At 31.6% G+C, this 26,395-nt stretch overlaps 1 protein-coding gene and 1 long non-coding RNA gene across 2 annotated transcripts; one reads left to right on the top strand and one right to left on the bottom strand.

The window, feature by feature from the left end:
* Positions 1-23,051, top strand: LOC136273034 (multiple epidermal growth factor-like domains protein 10). The gene is made up of 5 exons (XM_066076754.1): positions 1-175; positions 3,538-3,753; positions 16,966-17,220; positions 17,566-17,700; positions 20,937-23,051. The coding sequence occupies exons 1-5, from the start codon at positions 103-105 to the stop codon at positions 21,110-21,112; spliced, it is 855 nt and encodes a 284-aa protein (XP_065932826.1). The 5' UTR covers positions 1-102; the 3' UTR covers positions 21,113-23,051.
* On the bottom strand, positions 12,364-16,892 carry LOC136273080 (uncharacterized). Its single transcript, XR_010711252.1, has 3 exons — positions 16,233-16,892; positions 13,423-13,484; positions 12,364-13,084 (listed from the first exon to the last, which is right to left on the bottom strand). It is a non-coding gene; the product is annotated as an uncharacterized lncRNA (long non-coding RNA).
* Positions 23,052-26,395: the final 3,344 nt, after the last annotated feature.

Genomic DNA, 26,395 nt, shown 5'->3' with positions numbered 1-26,395 from the left:
TAAAGCAAATTTGAATTAAGTAAACTTTGATAATTTAGAAGACCCTCTTCTACGGCACTAACATAATTCAAGAGTCGGGTGTGTTTCCTGTTTCATTTTCCGATGTCTGCGCTCGTTACAAAGATGTATGCAGTGTTTGTGTGTGTCGGAGTTTTTGTCTTTGCTAATGGTTATGGTGAGCCAGTTTTTTTTGAGTTAACATTAATTTTTTTCATAAATAAATTTTATATAGTTGGTGAACTTTTAATATTCAAAAAGAATAATTTTTGTTCGTTTTAGTCAGCAGATTAAAAAAAGGTTTTTTTTTAAAGTAACGTATAGTTGCTCTGATTACTGTATCTAAATACACGTACAAGGGTCGTGATATCGGAATGATGCAGCGGGTGTTTTGTAATAGTACTGTCCTATGTCAATATTTCTTAATTGAAAACAAAACGCTTAACATATCAATAAGTAGAAAGAATGGTCTATCGTTAAAATGACAGATGTCCTACGGACCAGGTTTAACGATAGAATTCGTCCCATATACTCGCTTCGTAGCAAATAAATAAAATAAATCGAGCTGTATCTCGCCTAAAATTTCATATGATAAGTCTCAAATACTTACAATGTTGCTATTTTATAATCCCATTTTACAATGTTCACTTTTTTTGCAACGAAATTACTGTCACTTTTAACATCAAGTTTAAAAATTCGCTGTTTACGGTCGCCATGTTAATGATAAAATCCGAGACATTCCGAGTGCGATTTCCTACAAAATGGCAGGCAAATTCAAACATGTATTTTAACAAAATGCCTTGGTACCACTCATTAAAATAAATGGATTATTTTGTGGATTTAACTATATATACATGTGTATATATGTAGTGTATAAAAATGTGTTTTTCCCCTGCAGATTATTTTCAACAGACTTAAAATCGATGCGAAGCAGATCCGCTTCGCGGCTGCTACATTGCAAGTATATGGGACGAATTCTTACTGTGACCTGAGCGTAGCCTGGTCACGGTCAAATTATTCTTTCTAATCAATAAGAAAAGAAAATCTCATTGTTGCACGGCCAGTTAGTTTGAACTATGACGCTTCACGTCCTTATATTTTGTTAACGCCGTTAATTGGTTCTTGCTCTGGATTTAAAAATCAAAAGTACTGTCGTAATTTTTTAACCACATTATTTATTTATATTTGTTCTCAATGGTACGTGATAATTAAGTATATGCAGGACGTTAATTAACGATGTGCATGATGTTACAATGGGTTGTATTTCATTTTAAACAGTCAGTTCAAGGTAAAACAACATGGTATGAATCTGCAGAGCATTAACAGCTTGTCATAGTGGGTGATATTTTAACATATAAAAAAAAATGACGCCTTATTATCGTGCCGATAACTCAGACATTGTATATATTTTTTTTTAATATTTCATTCACAACACGTGATCAACTCCAAAACTTTATTTAAATTATATAATGATGATATAAAACAATCGACGATGCAGTCATTGTGTACACTGTAAATTAAAGAAAATCAATGTCCGCAAAAAAAAGAGACGAAACGCGAAAAATCACAACAAAATCGTCCGGTTTTTATTGTTCATAAAAGACGTTGTTTACTCAGTGTTTGAGTTCTCAAATCCGCATTGTTAAAAAGTTTAATTTCATGAGTAAAATTGGTTTTAAATACAAAATGTATGAATTATTATTGACATAGCAATCGATATTTTTACTTGTTTATGGAATTAGGCTCTAACAAAGTTTGACTTTTAGCAAAACAGAGGAAATTCAAACTACATTTTTCACATTTTGTTTCCCACTGAAATATTGTTTTGGAAGTACTATAATATCTGAAGTTGAGATTTTATGTGTTAGTAAACATAATTTTTCATATTTTCTGTTGGTTTAGTCTTAATTTTTCGTTGAGATAATCGTATCGCATACTTTTCAAACATATTGAAAAATGCTTAAAATGATAAAAGACACCAACATTTTGATCATTGACCTCATATACATTTTATGCCAGCAGAGAAAGGTCCATATACGGGAGTTGATCTAAAATTAATGTCACAGATGCGATAAAATCGAGAACAATCCGCGTAAAGTGACAAACATCCGTGCTTCAAGATATCTACCTCATTCAATAAAGGCCTGAACATTTTAATGCATTGTGATTAATTTTCTGAAGAAAGTATATTTTGTGGAGCATGAGGTAACGATAGTCACTGCACGCTAGCAACGTCATTTCCAGATCTTTGGCGTTCTGGTAGAATTTCGTAATTTAGTACTCTATACATGTAAAAATTTGCCACGATGCTCTATTTTACATTTTTTTTTTATCAATTTTTCCATAAAGTAACAATTTGATCTTTTTGTAATCGATGAAGTAGGATATTGGATTATTTAATGTGCGATCACTTTGCCCAGGTCTCTTGAAGAAGTCATGAACGTAGCTTTATCATATAGCCATTGACCTAAGAACCCAGCTTTACTTTTTCTTCAGAGCGTATGTCTTCTATTAATCTAATTTTTTTTTTATTATCATGACGCATGCTTTTACAAGGTATTTGAAACACGTTTAAGGTGCCCTGTTCACTCACTTTCAAATTTTCGGTTCATATCAATTCCAGTACATTTTCTAGTGAATTCTATCCGTCGAAGCAAAAAATGCATCGTGTCACTATTCGCATGTCCAGCCTTTTTATTCCTTGATCTAGAGACAAAAGTTATCGGATAGATATCCAAAATGGACAGAAACGGTCCTTAATTTTTCAAAACAGTTAGAAAAAGTATAATATATGTTTTTAAAAATTGCGTTGTTTGGGACATTTTCAAATTGTGAAGCATGTAATTTATTTATATATACAAACCTTAAAAAAGAGGTAAATTCATGACGTGGCGATAACAATTTTGATATGAATTTAATTTTTCATAAGGAAAATGTTGATGTATCATATTATACAATAGCGCGTCATGGAGAAGCGCGGTGCATAGTATGACATTCCTGTTTGATCATCCCTTGTACTAAGTTAAATACTATAAATGTTTAAGCATTATCGTCATTCAGGGTTTTTTTTTTTTTGTTATATTGAATCAAAATCGGGTAGTAATTTGAACACTAATAGAGGAAATTCGGACTAGAATATCTAAAAAAAATTGTCAATGAACACTTAATGCTTTTTATCTATTTAATGTAACTTCCATTCACAAACTGTATTTACTTTGTTAAAGAGTTAAGCAATTTATATTATTTTCACAATTAACAACATCTCAATCATAGTGTAAAATGTTTATGGATTTTTCTTAAATTAAAAAAAATGGCCATTAACTCAAAAAGTAGGACATTGACCTCCTTTTTTTGAAAGTGAAGAATAACACATCTTAAAATGATGTGGTTATACACATTCTAATAAGTAGAAATTTGATTTAGAAATGTAATGACTTATAAAAAATAAATGTTCCATTTCCATGTTAATTTATATTTAATTTTTTAACGAACTGTGGCTTAACATTGTAATTCAAGTTTTTTTTTTTTACTTCGAAAAAGTTAATATCGCCCTCAACAAACCAACATACCAACAGTACCCACCAGTTTACGACACCAGTAACGCTGTAGACGGACGTAAATCAGACCTGTCTGGGTGGGGAGGTCAATGTGCTGGATCACGGTACGGACAAACCGCCACCTGGTGGGTGGACCTGACCACCATCCACAGCATCCACAACATCACCATATACTTCAGGACAGAAAATGAAACATGGGGTATAGTCACATTTACTAAAATTAAGTCATTATTAGGTCCAGTAAGACGTATAACATGTGCTTCAACAATAGCTGCAATAGCCTCGCATACACTTAAATTCTTATAAGGGTATAACAGTTAATAAGAATATTATATTCTGTAATAAAATACGACGGTACATCAATACGTTACACGTATGAAACAAAATCATGTAAAACCCAAAATGTGTGAAACTAATCTTCATTAAATTGTTTTAATGAAATTTAACCTCTAGAATTACATATTCTCAACCTCAACAAAAATTCAACTCTCCTACTAACACGATGATGAATCTATAATTATTATTATTTTAAGTAATATCAACATTAAAGTAAAAATAACATATCAAGCATATTGGGTATTTTATGAAATGTTGAATGATATAAATTTAAATTACTATATATACGTCTGATAAACATCCCTTTATTGTGACACTATATCACATCACTATTAAAATGATCAGTAATGCAACATAACTTAAACCTGAAATCCCCTTGTTATAACTACCTCCCAATGTCACGGTATGTGTCTGCACGATAAAGGACCCTCACTTCTCTTGTAAGCAGCGGTGTGAAGAAATGGCTTACAATGTAAACAGACCGTTCTCCTTGGGTAGACTGCTTCTTTTTTAGAAAGGTGTTAATACTCAGTATCATTTGACGTTGAACAACTGAATTGTTAACTGTATTTAAACCTCTGCTTTATGTAAGCAGTTAATTTCAGGAACTTTCTACTAAAAATGAGTATCAATTTAGTTCCCAACGTCATGAAATAAGATATTTCTATAGAACATTGCGCCAATATCTTTGAAAGTGAAGATTTACCTAGATATAATAGTGTGTTAGATCCTTAACAGAATCATGACCGTGACAATGTAATGTTAAAGAAGCCAAATATTGTGGTAGGTGTTGGCACGACAAAGGACACGCACTGCTGTTGTAAGCTCTGGTGTAAAGCAATCAATGAGTGATAATGAATGCAAAGCGGGTTTTTTTTTTATAAGTAAACGGCTTTTTTTTTTTTTTTAGATTTTCCTTGAGTTAAAAAGGCCTCTTTATCACTAAGTCGTGAATTGGTGGATTTTAACAACTGAGATTAAAATGAGTGATTATATAATAAATATATGCTCTTTGTAAGCCGTCACTAATTTCCTATCGGTAATTTTCTTATTTTAGTTTTATTAAACGTTTGTTTGCTTTTTATAAGCAATCACTCATCTCTTAAAGGTTATTTTCTTATTTTGATTTTATTTCTGCCTCCTACATGTAAGGTAAATTATGTCAAAATAGTGTGCACGTCTAATACAACGAATGCGATAGAGGAACTTTCAATAATTATCTAGCTTTCGTAATCAAAATTTCTAAAAGAAGAAATAAATATTGTTTTTAACGTATACTGCAAATTCATTTAATGTCTACAGTACATTTGATTAATTTGTATGTAATCAATATAAAATACAGCTTACAGAAAAAAAATAGATATAATATAGTAATCTAATTTTACTGCAAGCCCTTTAATTTTTTTCACAATGTTTAAAAAGTACAACAGGCACGATACTGAGCACCCTCTTTTTACAGATACGACATCATAATTTGTTTTTATACCATATGTTTGTTATATTCAACTTAAGAAAGAGGCTGTCGGTAATCATCGAGAAATTTTTGGAAAGTGCAAAATTTTTTTTATCCAAAAATCCTATGATTACATATAGCATTATTGATAAATTCAATATAAACACAAGTGTGAGACATTTAAATGCGTTCCTTACAATTTTATGTATTGTTTTGTTGTTACCATGGTAACGGCTCCAGAGTCTTGGAAAAAACCGTTTAATATGCCACATTAAATGCCAAATTATTTATAGTTGAAATTGTAAAATCCATTTTTTATAAGTTTAAGGTAAATGAACAGAACTCATTAAAAATTTTTATTAAAAAATAATTTAAATATTTTTCCAAACTTGGCTGCCATGGAAACTAAAATAACCTGACATTTTTTACAACTGAAAATTCATTAAAACAACCAATTTTTAAGCTACGAAATTTCAATGGCACAACTTGATATGGTACAATCTTTCATATAGGAAGAACAAACACATTTTAGACTTTTATTTCAAAAACTAAAATCAGTTAAACAACTTTTTTTTTTTTCCTGGCCCAACGAAAAATCCCATTTTTCACCATATTCAGCTATATTTTCATATTAAAAAGAGAAGGTTACATGGCTTTGAGCATATTATGAAAAGTAATATCAAATGATTTCTTTTGAGAACAGACTTCAACAGATTTCATTTACTTCAACAATAACAAGAAAATACAAAAATGTAGATTTCAACCACAATTAATAAATCTGTGGTATCTAAGGAAAAGCATTTTCTTTGTTACCAGAATGAATTTTTACATTCAAAACCAGCAACTGTTAGCATAATAAGAGTGCGTGTCCTCCTTATATGTTGTTTACAAGATTATTTAGCATTACTTTTAAAGATCATGAATTTAAGTCTTAACTACTGTTTACAAATATAAAGGATTAATATTTACCGTTACTATGGCAACGGGAAAACAGCAATGAATTTTACAGAAACATCGCTGATTTAAAGACGTTTTAAAAAAAATGCATATAACTTACTTCTTACAGTATTAACTCTGTAATTTTATTTTGTTATTACTTGTTTAAGTAGAAAAAAAAATGTCTCATGGAAAATCAAAAATATGAAATTTTGAGAATTTAGATAACTTTCTATAAAATATACATATTATAACAAGTAATGTATCCTCTACGGTACCGTGGTTCCGGATAGCACAGTTGGGAGAGAAAAGGAATTGTGCACATCCATGACTTTCATCTTGACCTTAAGGTTATGCCTAATTGATCTTAGATACTGTATGTACATGGTAATTTAAAGAACATGGTGTGGTAAGGGTCAAAATTTGAATTTCATCAAATCAGAGATACAGGTATAAAGTTGATTTTAAATCTTGTCCAATTTAACTTATTATATAATAATAATGACATATTCTTGGTATATCTGGCACATGTATGCATTTAAGCATGCTTTATGCTCAGGTAAGCTACAAAGCCATTTAAGTGCATGGTCTCCTTCAAAGCTTTGAAATGGGTCCATGACTTCTGAAAGCTATTATAGGAGGAGTCCAAAGAAAACATAAACTGTATTTGATCATTTTTAATTTTAAATGAACAAATAAATTAAATGAAAAAAAAATATTGTCTTCGAAGATCTTCACTAAAAAAAGTTTCTTTTCAAAATATGCATACTGCTTCCAACTTTCGAACCTATACCTCTTCATCAGAATAAAATCAAGGTCATCCAATCATCAGAATTTGTTGTCATATATAATCATGATACCTGGTAATTGCAAGTTAATTCTACCAAAATTGAGTAGAACTTGCATGTATCTAATCCAGATTTGTGTATTTTGAAATATTAACCAATAGCACATTACATTGTATTATTTATTTTTTGTAAATTAAAGATTTGTCCAATCCAAAATATTGCCTAATCTGGCCAATTTATATGGAACCATTGATGTCCAGATTCGACAAGCTCTATTATTTTTTCCTAAGCCCCCATTTCATTGAAATAAGAACTAAAATATAACAATACAGGTTTCTAAAAAATTTTAAAACTGCCGCTGTAGTTTATTAAAGATCAGTTAAGATACACATGGAGCTTATAAAATAACAATACTAAAGGTGCATCTGTCATAATGGATAGGGATGTACCACGAGCATCCGCCATCCAATCGGCTAAATCGGCTCTTGAGGCCAAAAAGATCGGCAACCTGGTCACCCCTTCACCGTTGTTCGCTGCTGAGCAGGTCTCCTTGATGACCGAGATCATAGAGGCCAAGGCTGTACAGGTGCCCGTTTTTGCCGATACTCTGAAAGCCGCGAAAAAATCAACAGTTTTTGCAGAGTCCACATACGACAACTTCTGGGCATCAGGATTAGACGTCATAGGAACAAGCCATACGAATGCTAAACACTGGCCCGGCAGGAACACCCTCGGAAAAATCCTAGCTGACATGTCTGCTCGCCTACGCGCTCGCTCGCCGTCGGTGAGGTCCGCATCAGCTTCGAGATCAAAGGGGAAAGAGTCAGGTCAGATGGATGTGTCACAGATGATACAGGATTATAAAAATGCTAGTTCTCGAAAAACCAGCGCAAAAAAGGCGCCAAACTCCGGATAGATCGATCATACTACCCCAAAGACTCACAGTAGCAATACCAATGATACCTCTTGTTTGTTTGCCTAATTATGTTTCTTTTATTACCATATATATGCAATATTATGTGAACTAATCAAAATGTGTGCACTAAAAATAATTTCGGTTAACGCTCGAGGTTTAAATTTAAAAGAAAAAAGAGAAAAACTTTATAGCTGGATATCAGACACAAATATAGACATATGTTTTTTACAAGAAACACACTACATTGAAAAAAACGAATTCCAGTACAATTGTAATTGGTCAGGAAAATCAATTCATGCATTTTCAGATTCCAATTTTAGCAGAGGAGTTTCAATTTTATTTAAAAAAAACACACATGTAGAAATTATAGATATTCATAAATCAGTAGATGGTAGAAAACTACTTGTCAATGTCAAGATTAATGAACAAAACATTACTTTGGTTAATGTTTATGCTCCAAACAAAGAATCGAGTAGAATAGATTTTTTTAAAAGATTGAAGACCTATATTAACATTCATAAATTATATGAGTCTCATGTTATCCTTTGTGGAGACTTTAACTGCAACATGAATAACATGAATGATAAAAGTACTAAAATTCTCAAAGAATGTTTACAAATTTTAGACATTACCGATTTATGGTTTGACAAACACAAAGATTTAAATGGATTTACATGGTGCGATGCATCTGATACACCAAGAAGTAGAATAGATTTTGTTTTTGTAAATAATGACCTGCTAAATCAATTTAGAAACATCTTAATTAGAAAAATCCCTGGTACCCATAGCAACGGTACAAGGATGTCAGATCACAGAGCGCTTAAATTTGAACTTAATATTTATAATAACCAACGAGGAAAAGGATACTGGAAAATGAATGTTTCAATTTTAAATGAAGATGATTTTAAAAAGAATATTATTCAAATAATAAGAGATACAGAAAAATTACAAAAATCATGTGTTGAAAAATGGGAAACGCTTAAAGAAAGGGTCAAAGATTTTTCAATAAATTATTCGAAAAACCGTCAGAAAACACTGAAACAAAGTATTTTGAATATTGAAAAAGAAATATCAGAAATCGAACTTCTACCTCATCACCTAATAAATATGAATAGAAAACGAGAATTGGAAACTCAATTAAGTTACCTTATCGATAAAAAAGCAAACGGTGCACAAATTCGATCTCGTGCTAAATGGATCCAAGAGGGTGAAAAAAACACCAATTTTTTTTTAGGACTAGAAAAAAAACATCAATCAAACAATGTGATAAATGAAATCGAAACAGAAAAAAAAGAAATTCGCTCTTCCACCAGTGATATTTTAGGAGAAATGTGCAGATTTTATGAAAAGTTATACAATTCTAACTCAATACCCGATAACGAAATAAATTCATATCTAGGTGATTGTGAAATAAAACACTTAACAGAAAACGATAAAAAAATTTGTGATAGTTTTCCAACACTTGAAGAATGTAAAGATGCAGTGATGAATCTAAAATCAAATAAATCCCCGGGCCTAGACGGAATACCAAATGAATTTTATCAAAGTTTTTGGAAAGATTTATCTACCATATTCTATGGTATGATGAAAGAAACATACATAAATGACGTAATGAGCTACACACAAAAACTCTCAGTTATTTCACTTATACATAAAAAGGGAAGTAAACGTTTGTTAAAAAATTACAGGCCAATCAGCTTAACAAATACGGACTATAAGATAATCGCTTTTATCTTCGCTCGACGCTTAAAAAATATCATAGACAAATACATCAGCAATGAACAAACAGCGTATATTCAAGGTAGATTTATAGGTATAAATGCAAGATTGATTTTAGACATTTTTGAATATTGCGAAAATAACAATCAGGAAGGGATACTCTTATTTCTAGATTTTGAAAAAGCCTTTGATTCGGTTGAATGGAATTTTCTGTTTAAAACCCTAGAAAAATTCAATTTTGGGAAATGCTTCATAAACTGGATAAAAATATTGTATAAAAACCCACTCTTTCGATTAAAAAATAATGGTTGGATGTCAAAAACATGCCAGATGAAAAGAGGAATCAGGCAAGGGTGTCCAATATCCGCGATTCTATATCTTTTTGTAGCGGAAATCCTATCGGCAAAAATTAAGAATAACGTAAATATTCAGGGGTTTAAACACAGAAATTCAGATAAAGAAATTAAAAATATACAACATGCAGATGACATGACGCTAACACTTAAAAATATTGAATCTTTGGCACATGCAATTGATACAATCGAGGTCTTCGGTAAACATGCTGGGTCAAAAATTAATTTAAACAAAACGGAATGTATACTTTTGGGTACTTTAAAAGATCAATACGAAACCATAAGCGGAATTAATGTCTCAAAGCACGTAAAATGCCTAGGCATATACCTAGGCCACGACAAAACAGAATGTTATACACAAAATTGGATGAAAGTCTATCATGACATAGAAAAACTATTTGAATCTTGGAAGAAAAGAAAATTAACACTTTTTGGTAAATGCTCTATAATAAATACTCTAGCAGTCCCAAAATTAATATATTTATCCACAATACTAGAATTACCGGAAGAAAACTATATAAAAAATATAAATAGATTAATTTTTAAATTTCTATGGAACAACCATGATAGAATAAAGAGAAATACTGTGATAGGGGATATAAAAGACGGAGGAATAGGTTTAATAGATATTGAATCAAAATTAAAAGCTTTAAAAGCTGCATGGGTACCAAGATTATTAGAAACTAAACATGCTATAAACGACTTTGTAAACAGCTTTTTCAAAGAATTAAACATAGACATTCGCTTTATCTCTATCACATCAGAAATATCAATTAAGAAATTCGATATTGTTCAAAAAATGCCCCAATTCTACAAAGAAATTTTTTCGTGTTTTAATATTTCCAAAACGAGACCTGAATTTAAAACTACAGAATCATTTTTGAAGCAACCTATTTGGTCTAATAGCTCTTTTACTTACAAGGGCAAAACTGTTTGTTTTAAAAATTGGATAAAAAGTGGAATTTTATTTACAAAACACCTTTTCAATACAAATGGAAAACTAAAATCCTTAGATGATTTTGCAACTGTTATACATAACAAAAGTAATTGGCTTTGTGAATATACCATACTACAAAAAGTATTTAGGAAATATGAAAAAAACTTTGATTTTTCAAAGAAAAATTACATTCATCTAGAGATTGATAAATTGATTCCAGAAAAACAGAACACCAATTTTTTTTATTCCATACTAAAAAATAAGAAATTTCAAATCTCATGTTCACAGCAAAAATTAAGTAACGAGTTCCAAATTAGCTCGAAGTCAGATTGGGAACGTATCTATTTCAATAAAATAAAATCAATGGAAGATAAAAAAATAGCAGAATTTAATTATAAACTTCTTAATAACATTTTATGTAATAACTTGTATTTAAGCAAATGGAATAGTCAAGTAAATAAAAAATGTAAAGTGTGTCAAAATGACACAGAGAATATAAGACATCTAATTTTTGATTGTAAAAATGTTCAGAAAATATGGAATGCAATCAGTGATTTTGTAACTTTTCAAGTTCAGTGGAAACATGTGATTATAGGTTTTTACTCATCACAAAACAACACAATCAAAGTGTACAACCTACTTTTCTCTTTTATTTCATATAAAATATATAAACATAAAATGTACTGTCGACTTGAGAACACTGAAGAAACAGAACAATCTTTGTTTTATGCGGTAAAAGATTCTGTTTTGATCTACTCAAATGTTTTAAAATATATGCGTAAGACCTGTGATGGAATCTTCTTTAAAAAATTATATTTAAAGCTATAATTGTACAAAACTCACTACATGGTAGATCAGCCACCATGTAGGTAATTCAGTCCGGGGGTAGCTTTATAGAGACTCTGGAGATGTGTGGGGATGCTACCTCCGGTTGAAAGAGAGTGGCTCATGTATTAATACATTATATTTTGCTACTTTGCACTTGCTTTGTTATACCTTACTATACTGCATATTTATATTTTGAACTATATAACATAATTATATATCAGAATATTTATATAACTACGCATACGTATGCTTAAAAAGGCATTATATGCATATATTTATAGACACGTACAGTGTATATTCTTATTTCTCAGTTTTATCTACTTTTGACTCAGATACCAATATAAGAATGTAAACTTTATCAATTTATGATTACATATAAAAAATGTTTTGTATATAACAAACTTCCGATCCAGGGGGCCCCTGGCACCCCAGGTGAGGAATAGTTAGAGGGCCTCTGTGGAGGTTTTGCCTCAAAATCTCTTTTGTATGTTATGAAATAAATATATACATAAAAAAAAAAAAAAAAAAAAAAAAAAAATAATGGATAGGGACATTATAAAATAAAGGAAATGTTCTAATTGTTCATTTGAAACTTCTTCTCGCAGTTGTTTATATTATCAAGGATAGGATTTGCAACAGCATGACTATGTACCGGTGCAGCAGAATACTTATAACGAGTCAACTCAGGGATATATATTTTCAAACCACTGTAGCTTTAGTCTTGCACTAACAAACTGAGAATCTGCCTCTGAGCTTCCCAACTTGCAGTAGTCCTGTATGCAGTAGTATCTAACATCTTCTATGTCAGCTTATCACCGCTTCGACCCGGGTTCGATTCCCGGGATCGACAGTGGTTGTATGTGATAGTGTACGGTGGTCATCCAATTGGACACGTGGGTTTTCCCCGGGCACTCCGGCTTCCTCCTACATCAATGACCCCTCGCGCTAACATCCGTGCCAACGAGAGATATTAATTTAAGTTGTAAAACTTGTTTATCAATCGTTGTAAAATAAATAAAGTTCAGGTTTCAATCTTTTCTGTATCTGGCTCTGAATACAAGGCATTTCTAGTTTCCCTTCCTGTTCGAGATCAGAATTTCTAGCACATTGTGCATGATTTGCTTTGCTTTTTTGATGTAATCATTCTTCTGAGACTCTTGCCACTCAGAAAATTGTGGAAAGTCTGAAAGTGTTTCCAGCATATGATAATCCATCCTGATCTTGACTTTTCATATGCACTTGTTCCTGAAAAAACCTGTTAAAACTACAAAGAATCACAAAGTGAATAGACTATAAAGGGTTAGTGGGTAGAAACTTTATGCATATTTTGATGGATAACACCAGAGGTGTTCCCTAAAAATGATTGAAACCTCAGCATAGTTATCAGAATAATCCTTACGAATGTGCTAATATTAATATAAAACTTTGACATACTTCCTGATCATAGGAATTCTTTGAGTGAAATATCAAATATGACCATCCACAGATGTTCATTATATGATTTAGTGTGGTCTTGCAACATTTGTCTTCTCAAATACCGGTACTCCCTTATAAAACTATGATTCCCTATAAAGTAAAGCTCTGATGTTTGCATTCTTTTACCTGATTAGACTGTTCATTCTCAGCTTCCTTCAAGAGAGATGAACCTTTCTCAGCATCTATTTCTACTTTAAAAGAGAGATTTCTAACTCTTAATTCACTTTAATACATGTATGATTTCAGAAATTGTGGTGACCCCTGCCTACATTGTAGATTCACAAATAAAAAAAACCTATTGATAATTACAAAAAGATGTAGTTTTAATGTTTGCCATTCACTTAACTTGCAGTGCTAAAGAACTGCGAACGCTAACGCCTGTTTCCCGCCTACATTTTACATCCAAATATTTCGGAATTCCTGTCAGATATTCAAAAACTACGTTTTCTACTAAAAAGTATTATCATATCCTAATCAATTTATATCAAAATAAAATTTGTAATCAAATTATTCATTTTTAAACAAAACTTTTGCTAACACGGGGTCTAAAAAATTTCATTGAAATCGGTCTCTGTGAGTGAGGAAATTATCATTTAGCGGCCAATATGTGCATAAAAACTTAATAATAACATATTCATGATATATAGTAAAGTAAAATGTCATATTAATTCATATCTGTTAATTAGTTTTCGAAAATTAACAAAGCAAAATTCTTTTTTTTGGAATGTATTGCGGTCTGTATACATATGTCCCCCCCTCCCCCCCGTGAAACAACAAACCCTTTGGTAAAAATATGCTAAACAACAATAATTAAAACCTCTCAAAAGGAATTTTTGTTTCACGGAGGGGGGGGGGGAGGGGGGGGGGGAGATGTTTTAAAAAACATTTCCGTTTTTCGTTATTTTCTGTTATGAAATGAGCTATTTTAAACAAAAATACAAAGTTATCTCTCTTTGTTTGACCAAATCATTTATATTTAATGAAAAATTACATAAATGTTTACATCATTATAAAAAATTAAATTTAATTAGACAACTTTCAAAAAATGACTTTAAGTTAGGCGGCTAGACAATGCTATCGTTCGCAGTCCTTTGCTTGTTTGAAAGTTAAGTGCACAGCCATCCAGTGCAGTCATGTAAGTCTGGAATAATTAAAGGATTTCCCGATTATTGACTTATGATGCAATTATTAATATAATAAGAAAGTTTTATTTAATATGCCAAAAAAATGTATAACCCTATTTCCTGTCCCCTGACCAAAAAAAAAAACCATAGGTAGGGAGGGATTTTTTTTTTTAATTCTAAAATCTCAGAACATGTGCGTAATAACGAGGAAAACAGTATATTCACAGTATAGTACAATACAAGTTCTTTTAATAATAATAATAACGATTTAAAATTTCCCCACAAGGTCTTTGTGTTGCTATTGCATGTAATGCTTCCTCAATGTGTAGTCAATGTACATGTATTGGCAAACAAAAATATCAAACAAATATTTGAAACTTTAGACAAAAAACTTATCTCTCAAATTTAATCTATTAACGTATTTACACATTTTATAGATCAATGTTTCTTTATTGTGATAGATCAATGACAATATTCATGAAATTAGTCACTGTCCTTCTGTTTATTTGGGGTATTATAGTCTAATCTTTTGATCCACTTAATACCGTTTTGTAAACAAATGGTATTAAAGGATCTGTTTAATTCTGAAGAAAATTAAACAGGTTTTAAGAAAATTTTAGCATTTATTGAAGAGTTATTAACTAGTAACGTTATCAACTAACTGTAATATCAGGATTAAAAGTAATAATAAACACCGTTTTTGTCATTTCCAATGCACAGGTATATGCCCGTATTTATAACCTCTGAACATGCTAAAGATAAGATAGTTGCGAGTTATAAATCACTACAGTGTTAATTCATGCAGTGAAAATATCTCTCAAATTAGTTTACTATCATGTTTTTGCCAATTAGGAAAATTTATACGATCGTTAACTTAGAAAACAGTGACTTCCACTTCTCCGAGGAAATTCTGGCAATTACCGATCAAATAAAAAATATATTACTGGCACTGTACCAGTTATCGGCTAAGACCAGTTATCGGCTAAACATAGAGTTCGGGTTAATAGCACGCGACTATCCGAGATTTTTCAATTTAGTCGTCTGTTTCGAATAAGGAAAATTTAGTTTGCTTGAAAACTTTCTTGAATATGTTTTAAACATGAGCTTAAACAATCATTGTTTACCGCTGAATTACATCTTTGCACTTTTAGCAGTGGGGGATGTGACGTAATAAGTTAAAAATAGAATATTACCTCGTTGTAATACGTTATTATATCCCTTCTTTGATTTGACATATAATATCAATACATAAAACATGCCTAAACTAAGGGTATTCAATAAATTCCGAGAGATTCAAAGCGCAGTTGAACGCCTGAATGCACAATTATGTATTAAATAGTCAACGATATTGTGTAATTAACGTATGATAACAAACGCATTATTTTATGAGGTTTGTTTATGTATCATAACCCCTACGACCTTTAGTCTGACCCCACAAGGGGCATAATTCAAATTACATTTTGCAGAGTATAAATTCAACATGTACAGTAATTTTACTACGTTATTATCACGAAGCCGATAACTGGTACAGTAAATCGTGAAAACTCGGCAAATTCGGGGCGTGCTAAAAATCACAAAATAAGATGTTTTCGGTTCTAATTAATGATATATTCCAGCAGATGGATAAATAAGAAGTTCACCATTTAAAGTATGTCAATTGTTATCAAGAAATATCAAGAAATAAGGAAATACGAAAAGAAAACGTTAAATTTTAGCCGATAACTGGTACAGTGCCAGTAGGGTTGGAGGGTAAAATGTAGGGACAGTCAGGCGAGAGGAAACAGGGTTATATATAAAAATTGTTTGCCTTACCTTTGCTGTCACCCCGATTTCGATGTTCGTTTGATACTGGTAAATCAAAATAATTATTGATACATTCCATCTTCTTCTAATATTAGAATTCATTCATTTCCTCCTTCAGTTCTAGAGAGTTCGCATCAAGGGGGGTAATCATTACGTGAAATGCGAGGAACATGTGTAAAGTGTTTCGGGTTTTACAGAAAACTAGTAAATTGTTTAACTTCTTTTATTTACTATATCGGTAGCATACATTTTTGTCTAATATACGGCATATAGAATAAAAGTCAATCCTGTTGCGCCCCAGAAAAAATAGCGTCTGAAAAGAAGTCCATTTTGCTCATTTTTATATATTTTAATGAAACATTTTCTATGAAAAAGGAGAGAACTATGTATTGTTTATAACGATAAATAAAATAAACTGATTGTTTTCCTTAATTTTATCACTCTAAAGATTGTTTAGATATTGTATACTCATAGATATTCGTGACAACATTTCATGAATTTCACGGTAACACGGTGTGTTGCCATAGAAACACACGCGCAGTTTTTGTAATTTTTCACTTTTTTATAATTTATTGTCACTGTACACAAAAGTGTGAAAGTTTCGTTCTAATTCGTGATTTTTGCACTTTCCACTTTTTAAAAGAAAATTCTCAATAGTTACTGACAGCCTCTCTTAAATGTTGTTTGTCTAGCTCCATGTTAATGTACATATACGTTTATGAAAAAATAACATTTAATGCAGGTCCTTCTAATTACTTCACTAAGTACTCCCTTGGATTCTCTGTGTATGTCTCCAATTCAACAGACATACTACAGGGAACACTGTGTTACAAGGACGACAACTTTACACTAGACACCATACCCGCTGTCTTCACCACCACCTGTCCTGTACATGGACAGTACGTCATATACTACAACGAGAGACTACCAGGAGTTCCCTATCCTAACTATTACTCTTATGATGTTGCCACTGACCTCTGTGAGGTGGAGGTGTACGGTGAGTGTAATGTTATACGGCTTTCAAATTATGATCAGAATAAGTTAAGATACATGGCGTGATATATCAATAACAATTAATAGACTGATGACTTATTGTCCGTTGTTTGTTGGTGAAAATCTCAGTGTTTGTAATTTTCCTCGCACGATCAGAATCAAATTGCAATTTAAAAAAACACCTAAAAAACAGATATAGATTGAAGTAACTAAAGACCGTTTTATGTAACTGTCCATTTTAAACACACACGGTTCTACATTGTAATCTGATATAAACCATTAAACAATAAATTGCTTTATCGCATGGACAATACTTTTAAAACCTTTAAGTATCTTATATATATCAAAGGTTGTCCTGCTACCGGATGTTACGGGTCAAACAATACCCTCCCCTGTCCAGACGTTAACTGTCAGTACTGTCACATAGAGACGGGCACCTGTCAGGGCTGTAAACCTGGATATCAAGGTCACCGATGTGAACTAGGTAAAACTGCCTATGTGCAACATTAAGGAAAACAAAATATGATTAACATTGTACGGCTAAAGTTCTAACATTTAAAATCTATGCAATTAACAGTGCAACGTATGCAATTGAAAATCTTTCAGTAATATTTCACATTGTAAAATGATCTAGGATATTTTCTGTTTAATGATGCAAAAAGTTGTGTAGCAATTAATTAAATGTTTACGTTAAGTTTATATTGTTCGTTACGTTTGCATTGGAAATATACGACACTCAATGCTCAAAAACACAAGATAAACCTTACCATGTGGTTTAAGCATAATTAACGCCATACCGCGTTTTGAACACTAGATAAATTATTGATAGATTTAAGAGGGGTCGATGGTCGTGGCCATTTTAAGAAATTTTAATCTCCTTCTTAAGAAAAACTATATATAATTTTTTTTTAGAAAATCACACATTTCAATGGTAAATTATATGGATTTTTTCCTTTAAAAAAAAGGTTTACAGCTGAACAAATCATACCTGAAAAATTTAAACTAAAATGGATAATATACATGTACATGTACGCGGCCCTATTATTGTTTGTTGCAGCTAACTGAAAAAAAAAACAAACAAAAAAACCCCTTCTTTATTGCATTTATTTCAAACCATTGAATGGGTATTTTGTGTATCTCTCTCTAAATTTGGGTCTTTAGGTCGATTTTAAATATGCTTTATATTACTATCCTTAATAGACTAAGAATTTCAGATAAAAGACTGCTTTTAAAACAAACTGGAAGAGGGGGTGTGGGACATTAAACTTCCCCGTTTTATGCATGCATCGTTTATCCATATAGACGTAGAATAGAATAATCTGTTCATTAATGTTTACAAATTAATGTCTTAGGATTACAACCAATCTGTTGTGGTATGAAAATGTATGAAATTTAAACACGCTAGGTTATGCATTATTATCCATATGGATGCATAGTTTAAACCAAAGTTATCGGATTCAAAGTATCTGCCCCATGGTTAGTTCGCCCTACACTATCCAACATGATGTCAATTAGTCAACCCGTTTCTAGGCACCCCGTTCTGGAAAGTTCTTTTCATTAATACTAAATCGCATTAGTTGTTCTATTTTATTTATTAAGTTTTTGAATTAATCGAAGTCCGATCCAAGAGATATCTGCCAGCGATGCATGATGAACTTGTCCTACACTTTTCGTTGATTAGTAAATTAGCATCCATGGTTACCCCTTTCTGGAAAGTTCTATCCCCTTCTCTCACCAAAGGTCGTGCTTCGCAGGTGAATAAGTATCAAAACTAAAATCGCCCACTAAAGAAACGAACTCATTTTATTTATTCAACATTTGTCAAATCTTAACTTCTATGTACTCTCTAAATAGGCTCAAAGTAAATGAATTCACTATTTACGCAATCATTCAATATTATTTCCTTGCAATTATATAATATAATTTTGATCGAGACTGTCTCTGACTTGGATTCGCCAAAGCGTGTCCACCACCTTACTCTCATTTTTGCTATTTCTGGCTTGTTTATCGAAAATGAAAGAAGGTTTTTTTTATTAATTTCACAATAATAACTTATCAGTTAAAATTTAGTTATACCTTACAGACATTCAGTATATACCGAACAAATAAACATATTAAGGGAAGGCAACAGATTTCTGTTTTATCAAAATCGCTTCAAGAACCCTATATTCTCCTCAATTAAATAGATATTCATCTCCTTCTCAATAAACCTTCGTATTTTTTGCACGGAAAACGGTTGCATCAAAGCAACACGAAACACGGGATTCTAGCAACATTATTCAAGTTAAGCTTAAATCACACTATTACATGTGTAATACATGTTGAATTTAAAGTTCGATATATACAGTGTAGTGTTGTTCTAGTCGGATATATATATCGGAGAAAAGTCTGGCCGAGAAATAAAGCAAAATTACATATCTTAAATTAAATGATTGATAACAATATCATATCTTCAAATATTCTTTTGATCAATTTCTAATACACCACACCAAAGTAATTTTTTTTAGAATTCTTAGATTACTTATATTTTGAAAATGTTCACAACGTTTTCTGACACATACACGACATTCAACTTTTCAGTCATGACGTTAATGTATGTAGTAAAATTAAATTTGTCAAAAAAAATATTGTCTCCACATTGTATAGATAGTTGAATAGGTACATGCTAAGTAATATCTGTGATTTCACGGAATTGCATGTAACTATGATTCCATATGCTTCCTTTAAACTCCAGCGTAGATAGATAGATAGATAAATAGATACTGTAAAACGAGAAAATTTGGCGCATACGTATTTTAGCGCAAACACAAGTGCTAGTACATTGGCGCAATGATATTTTAGCGCACGTCACCTTTCTTTAAAAAAGAATACAAAAAATGTTCTTGTTTGATAAACGATCACGCCCAATTTTAGTTCTGTGTTCACTCAAGCACGTGAACTCAACGACTTTGATTTCTATCTCGCATGCACGGTAAACTGTCGTTGAGAACAATACACATACTTTTGTGTAAATCGTCAGTAGATAGATATGAAAACTTCATTTTTTGGCGATGATGTGTAATTTTTGTTGGTAAACAAATTTGAGTTATCGTACTTTGAATTTAACGTGTCGACTTGGATACCACTAGAAGAGTCCCGAAACTAAAAGCGAAATCGAATGCTTCATTTACGGTAATAAGTTTCGATCACCATGAGCGAATCTTTTTTACAGAAATTTTACATTAAAATAACACAAAAAGAGGTATCGTCTTGTTATCTTTATATCCACTAATTAGAGATCAAAAAAATTATGATCAATCATGTATTGTCAGCGTTAACAATCGCCACGCTTAATTTCAAGGTGCTAATGAGAGATATGAAGAAGCAATTAAAATTGAATTAATTAATCCATGTTTAGGTATTTATGCCCGATAACCCATACGTTTACCTGTGTAATTGTTTAAACAAACAGAACCGACAGCATCTGATATTACGTATACGAACACTTCTTTATAGGGACGTTATTGTTTTTCAACTTGAAGAAATTTACTACATATGGAAAATCGTTGACGCACTATTAATTTTAGCGCTCAGAGGCAGTTGCGCCAAAGGCGCTAAAATTTTGTAGTGCGCCATATTTTCTCGTTTTACAGTAGACAGATAGATAGATAGATAGATAGATAGATAGATAGATAGATAGATAGGTGCATCAATCGATATTTATTATATACATTTTGCAAGCTTGTCCCGTTGGATATTTTGGAAAAGACTGTTCTGAGACCTGTATAAACAGTTACACGTGTGATGGTTGTAACGATGTCGGTGGATCATGTGATTATGGCTGCCGTCCTGGCTGGAGAGGATATTTCTGTCAAAAAAGTAAGTTTGTTCACGTACATACTTTTTTGTATATTTAGCGAATATTTCTTTTTAATAAAAAAAAAGTAATGAAGTTATTGAAATTATTGATAAGTTTCAATTCAGTGCAAAATATTATTAAATGAAACGGTAAAAAATCATAAATAACAAGAAATAATGAAATCATATATGTTTTCAATAATTAACAAATTTATCAATAACATAAAGAATACCCAAATTTTCTTTTACATTGATTCGTTGGTATTAAAAGGTACTTAGGTTTGTTTGTGTTTATTACATTATATGCCGTAGTTTGTTTACAAGAACGTGTCGACATCGTTCCTCTGTGTGGGTTGATCTAGGTTGTCTACTGCAGCCTTAAACGTTAATATTTAGTATATACCGACCGTTTTATTTTTTCAAAGGTCTCAATGACCTGGATTAGTGTTTATTTTAATACATTTGCGCAAAACTGGACGATATTGAGTTGATTGCGTTTGTGTACGGAGTCATCAAGTACGCATAAACCAGTCGGGGACAATACACCCAGTGTATCATGGGTAAGTAATTTTGTAAATAATTAAAATTATCATACAATATAATACGTTAATATTCAGTGTATACCAGAATGCTAAGAATTTCTTTTCTAAAAAAATCGAAATGGCCTCGATTAGTTTTCATTTTAATACATTTGCGCAAAACTGCACGTTATCAAGTTTATTTATAGAGTTTCCAAGTGCATATAAACCAGCCGGAGATAATACACCCAGTGTATCGTGGGTAAGTCTTCAGGAATTGTTTTTGATACTATGTTTTTCTGGTTTTTTCCCTTGTTTTTGTTTTTCAGCTCACTTGAACTGAAAGCCTAGGTGAGCTATTCTGATCACGTTTTGTCCGCGTTCGTCTGTTGACTTTTCACATTTTGAGTTTTGTCTCAAAAACCACTGGGCCAATTTCGATAAACTTGGTACAAAGCATTCTTATGCTAAGGGAATTCACAGTTGTGAAAATTAAAGACCATGTCCTTTTACCGGGAAGATAACTAAGAAAAATTAAGAATTTTCGAGAATTTTCAAAAATCTTCTTCTTAATAACCGTAAGCCAGGAAAGCTGAAACATGTGTACTGTCAGTCTCAGGTGATGTAAATTTTTAATTAGTGAAAATCATGTGGGGAGGGTGTTTTTTACAAGCATTTTGCGATCATCAATATGAAAAAGTAATCCCGCTGACATAAAGTAACTTTATTCAATTTGCGACAACCGACGATGTAAGTATGACTTATCCAATCAGCCACTTTTACATTACGTGTATGGACTGTTTATATACTTTGCTGTTTACAAGTGTAACTTTTGTGATAGACTTGTTTCTACTCTCAATCTTCAAAAAGAAATCAGCCATATGCTTATTAGATAAGCGATATTACAAAAAAATAATTGTTGGTTTTTGTTTTTGTTTTTTTTTTTACAAATGTTTATTATTCGTTAGACATGCATCAATAACACAACTAAATAATCAACTAAAAATACCCCAAGTTGTTTTTTTTTTATAATAAAAAAGCGTTCAAAGTATTTGTTATGTAATGATGATGTAAATACATGCAGACAGTATTTTTAAAAATTGTCAACATTTCTCGTTTCAGCCAAAATTAAAGCACAACAAGTATACCTTTCTGTGGGACATCCTCCATCACATATACCCTCAGCAGTACGGATAGGCGAGCCACACCAATGACGAGAGTACACGTGAACTTTGAGACCACTGAAATCTTTGTATGACATTGTATTACAAATCAGCAGTCGGACAGGGAAATAATATTCTGTTGGTTTTTTTTTTAAATCATTACTGTAATCTATGTGCTTATACTAAAAGAGAAGTTTCCCTATAAATACAATGATGGTGAAACTATCGGTTATTTTTTTTTTAATTTTATATTATATTTATTTCAAGTGAAAGCCTGATAACTTATTATAAAAATTCAATAAATGATGGTTAATTTTTATACTGAATTCGTTATTTATCTTATGTGACTCATGGATATATTTTCATTATTAGATCGCAATATGGTGATTGCCAATTGATTGCTGCATAGAGTTTAAGAATGGATCAAGTTAATACCACAATAAATCTTAACGTATAGTTGCCAAAACGTTGTGAACAGAATCGTTACACATCGTAATAATTTGCATTTAGAATTCGGTTTTCACCATATGATCATGATATGAAAAATGTTACATGTATGAACGCTTCCTTTTTTAAAATGAAAATGTATTCAACATGTTTACTCTTATGTACGCACTGAGAGCATATTAGACTCGGACTTCGTTTTGATCGATATGTAACAGGGACAAACATTGCCTCTGCTGGGGTTTGAATCCGGGTTCTCTGGAATGCAAATAAAGCACTCTACTAATCGAGCTGAAGTGTTAACCCACTAGCCAGAGATAGACGCAATGCCATATATATGACTCAATCAGAGAAAGTTCTCAGCAAGTCTATACACATTTCAAAATAATTAAATTTCGATTATTGTAAAATAAAAATCAAGCAATGTTTAGACATTAAACAAAAAATTCTTTTTCGGTGTATAATTTCAATCAAACGTTTACAAAACCTAAATAAATAAAAGAAATTTGTTTTGTGTAAAGTACCTTTGATTGCGCTATCTTTTACACATTAAATTCTGGGATGAATTTAACATTTGTGTTGCTCATGGTTTGTAATAAGGACAATGACTAAGGCCTACTTCGACTGGGACTATAGTAAGTGCCCGAGTTATCCGAGGAACAGCCGAACATGTAGATTTGAGACTAAAGTGACGTCATTTCAACTTTAACCTCTACTCGAGTTCCAAGTTGGCGACGATAGGGAAGAGCGTGGAGTTGTAAGTACAAACAAATTGAATATCAAGGCTTTCATTATTGATACTAATATAAAAAACATTTAATGATTACTGAATAAGTAATTCTTCAAACCTGAGTTTTTATTAAAATTATCAATCGAGTGTTTATTTTTATCCGTACAAACACCCAATTTATATTGCTATAAATGAATCTCGAGCAGATTATATTGTTATTCTGTGAGACTGTATAACGATATTACGGTCGATAACAGTGTATGGTTGATTGAGTACATCAAAAGTTTTATAATGAATTAAATATATGTAAATCATAGAAAATGTCTTCGAATAGACAGTGTTTACTTTATTTTTTGGAATGGATAACTTAAGATAATAGAGTATGCTAGATCCACGCATTCTGCAGTTACAACTATTATACCCCCTTGGTTAAATTAATCATGGCAATGTTATAAATAAAAATATCAATCTTTAGACTTGATTTAAAATATTTAAGAAAAATGAGAAAGTGAGATCGAAAAGTATTTGTTTGTATATGTTACATAGTGTCCATCAGCTGCAAACTTATAGCTTGCCTGTTAAAAGAAAATTGAAGGGGCCACTCCCGATCATCATAAATGCATGAGCATTACTTTTATTGATACTGTACATGTTAGAGCTAATATTTAGCGGGTACTATTACATATAGACCATAATTTTTCTAAATCTAAAGCAATTTATTATGCATGTGCCTTTTTACATTTTATATGAATTTAAAATTTACTTCAGTTTTTGTTATCCTTTCTCCATTACAGAATCACTGTTGATGTTACCTTAAATGGAAAAAATCAAAATATCAATATGCCTCTTTACCTTTATAATATGATTAATGATCCTAAATGTGGTAAGGTGTTAAAATCTAATGAATTTATTCACATTTATATTAATCCTCTGCCCATAATTATGTAGGGTTAAATGCTTTAAAAAAAATGTTAAAGTGTGATATACCCTTGATAAAGGAGTTTTTAACTTTAACCTAAAGGTTTTAAAAGGTGTCTTTTCTTGATCAAGCTCTGTTTACCAGCAGATCTTTCAAAGTGAAGACAATGTAACACAGATGGCAGATCAGCACTCAGGGTCTGATACATGTAGTACTGTAACAGATACAGTAACAGAAAAGGTACAAGCCAGTTATATATATCATGGATGGAACTGCCTGATTTTTGCAGAAAAACATTTAATATCTACTTGGGTAAAGACCTTGATGATTATTATGCCCTAGTAGTGAGTCTCCATCTACCACTTTCTTGTGGTTTTCTGCCTGTCCATCCACTAGATGTGTCTCAGAAGAATTTTCACCATTTTCCCTTTGCTCATCCTGTGGACTTAATCATGATGATAAACGCATTTAAACTGGACAACAATCATTTTTATCCGTGAAAGAATTTTCTGAGATTTTGTCTACTAAGTTAGCAGGAGTAGTATCAGGGTAATGTTGTTAAGGACGCAGTGTTGGTTTTATGAAATGAAATTCATGTACCTCACTATTATCAGTTCTATTAGTTCTGACCCGACTAAACAATAGTGTCAGAGAGTATTAATCAACTAGGACCCCCAATTGTTTATGATTATTGCCAATTATGATATACTCCTATAGTCCTTTTATATAACTATTTTATATGGGATGAAGATCTATATAATAATATAATAAGGATGAACATATCATTGCGATTTTCAGAGTGTCTCAATCTCATATAAGAATTTTCATAATTTTAGACACAACATAGAATTACAGCCATATTTTTTCGTACAGTTTTCCCCACTGCTTTTTGTGCACCTAATTGCTTTCATGTGGCTTTAACCTGTTTAACATATATTTTGTCAATTTCAGGTCCACATCTGGACAGAGGAAGAAGAAAAATTACTGATTACGTCAAGAGAAGAAATTGATGATGAATTTTACAAGCTTAAAATCCATGAAGTGTTATAGGCAATAATTGCAAGAAACATGTATTACAATGGGGTAAAAGTGACAAGATCACAAGTGATGAATAAATGGAAAAATCTGAAAAAGAAATATCGTGAAGTTCTTGATGAAAATAACAAAACAGGTAATAAAAGAATAGCATGGAAACATTTAGATACGTTAAACAAGATTTTTAGGCACAAAGCCTCCTGCACATATGACAGCAGCAGAAAAACTTTCAACTAATGGTTCAAAAATATCCACACTGGATTCTGGAGATGCAGTAGTAGCAGCAGAGGGCAGTACAGATCCTAAACAAAGCAAGGAGTCTGTACATATAGAGCGACCAAAGAAGAGGAAATCTGAATATATGTCATATATGTTTGATCGGTTGGAAGATATTGGAAAACAGATGGTGGAACAAATGAACACACATCAGTAAGAACAATTGAAGAGATTTGACAAATTTCTTGAAATATTTTCAAAAACAAAAAAAATGCAGATGATTAATTATTGTCATGATGTTGTTTCTCCAAGTCTCT

The sequence above is a fragment of the Magallana gigas genome, chromosome 1 (genome assembly GCF_963853765.1).
Source record: "Magallana gigas chromosome 1, xbMagGiga1.1, whole genome shotgun sequence".
Lineage (NCBI taxonomy): Eukaryota > Metazoa > Mollusca > Bivalvia > Ostreida > Ostreidae > Magallana > Magallana gigas.
The sequence above is the reverse complement of the archived record's forward strand: the minus strand, read 5'-3'. Positions and strand labels throughout refer to the sequence as shown.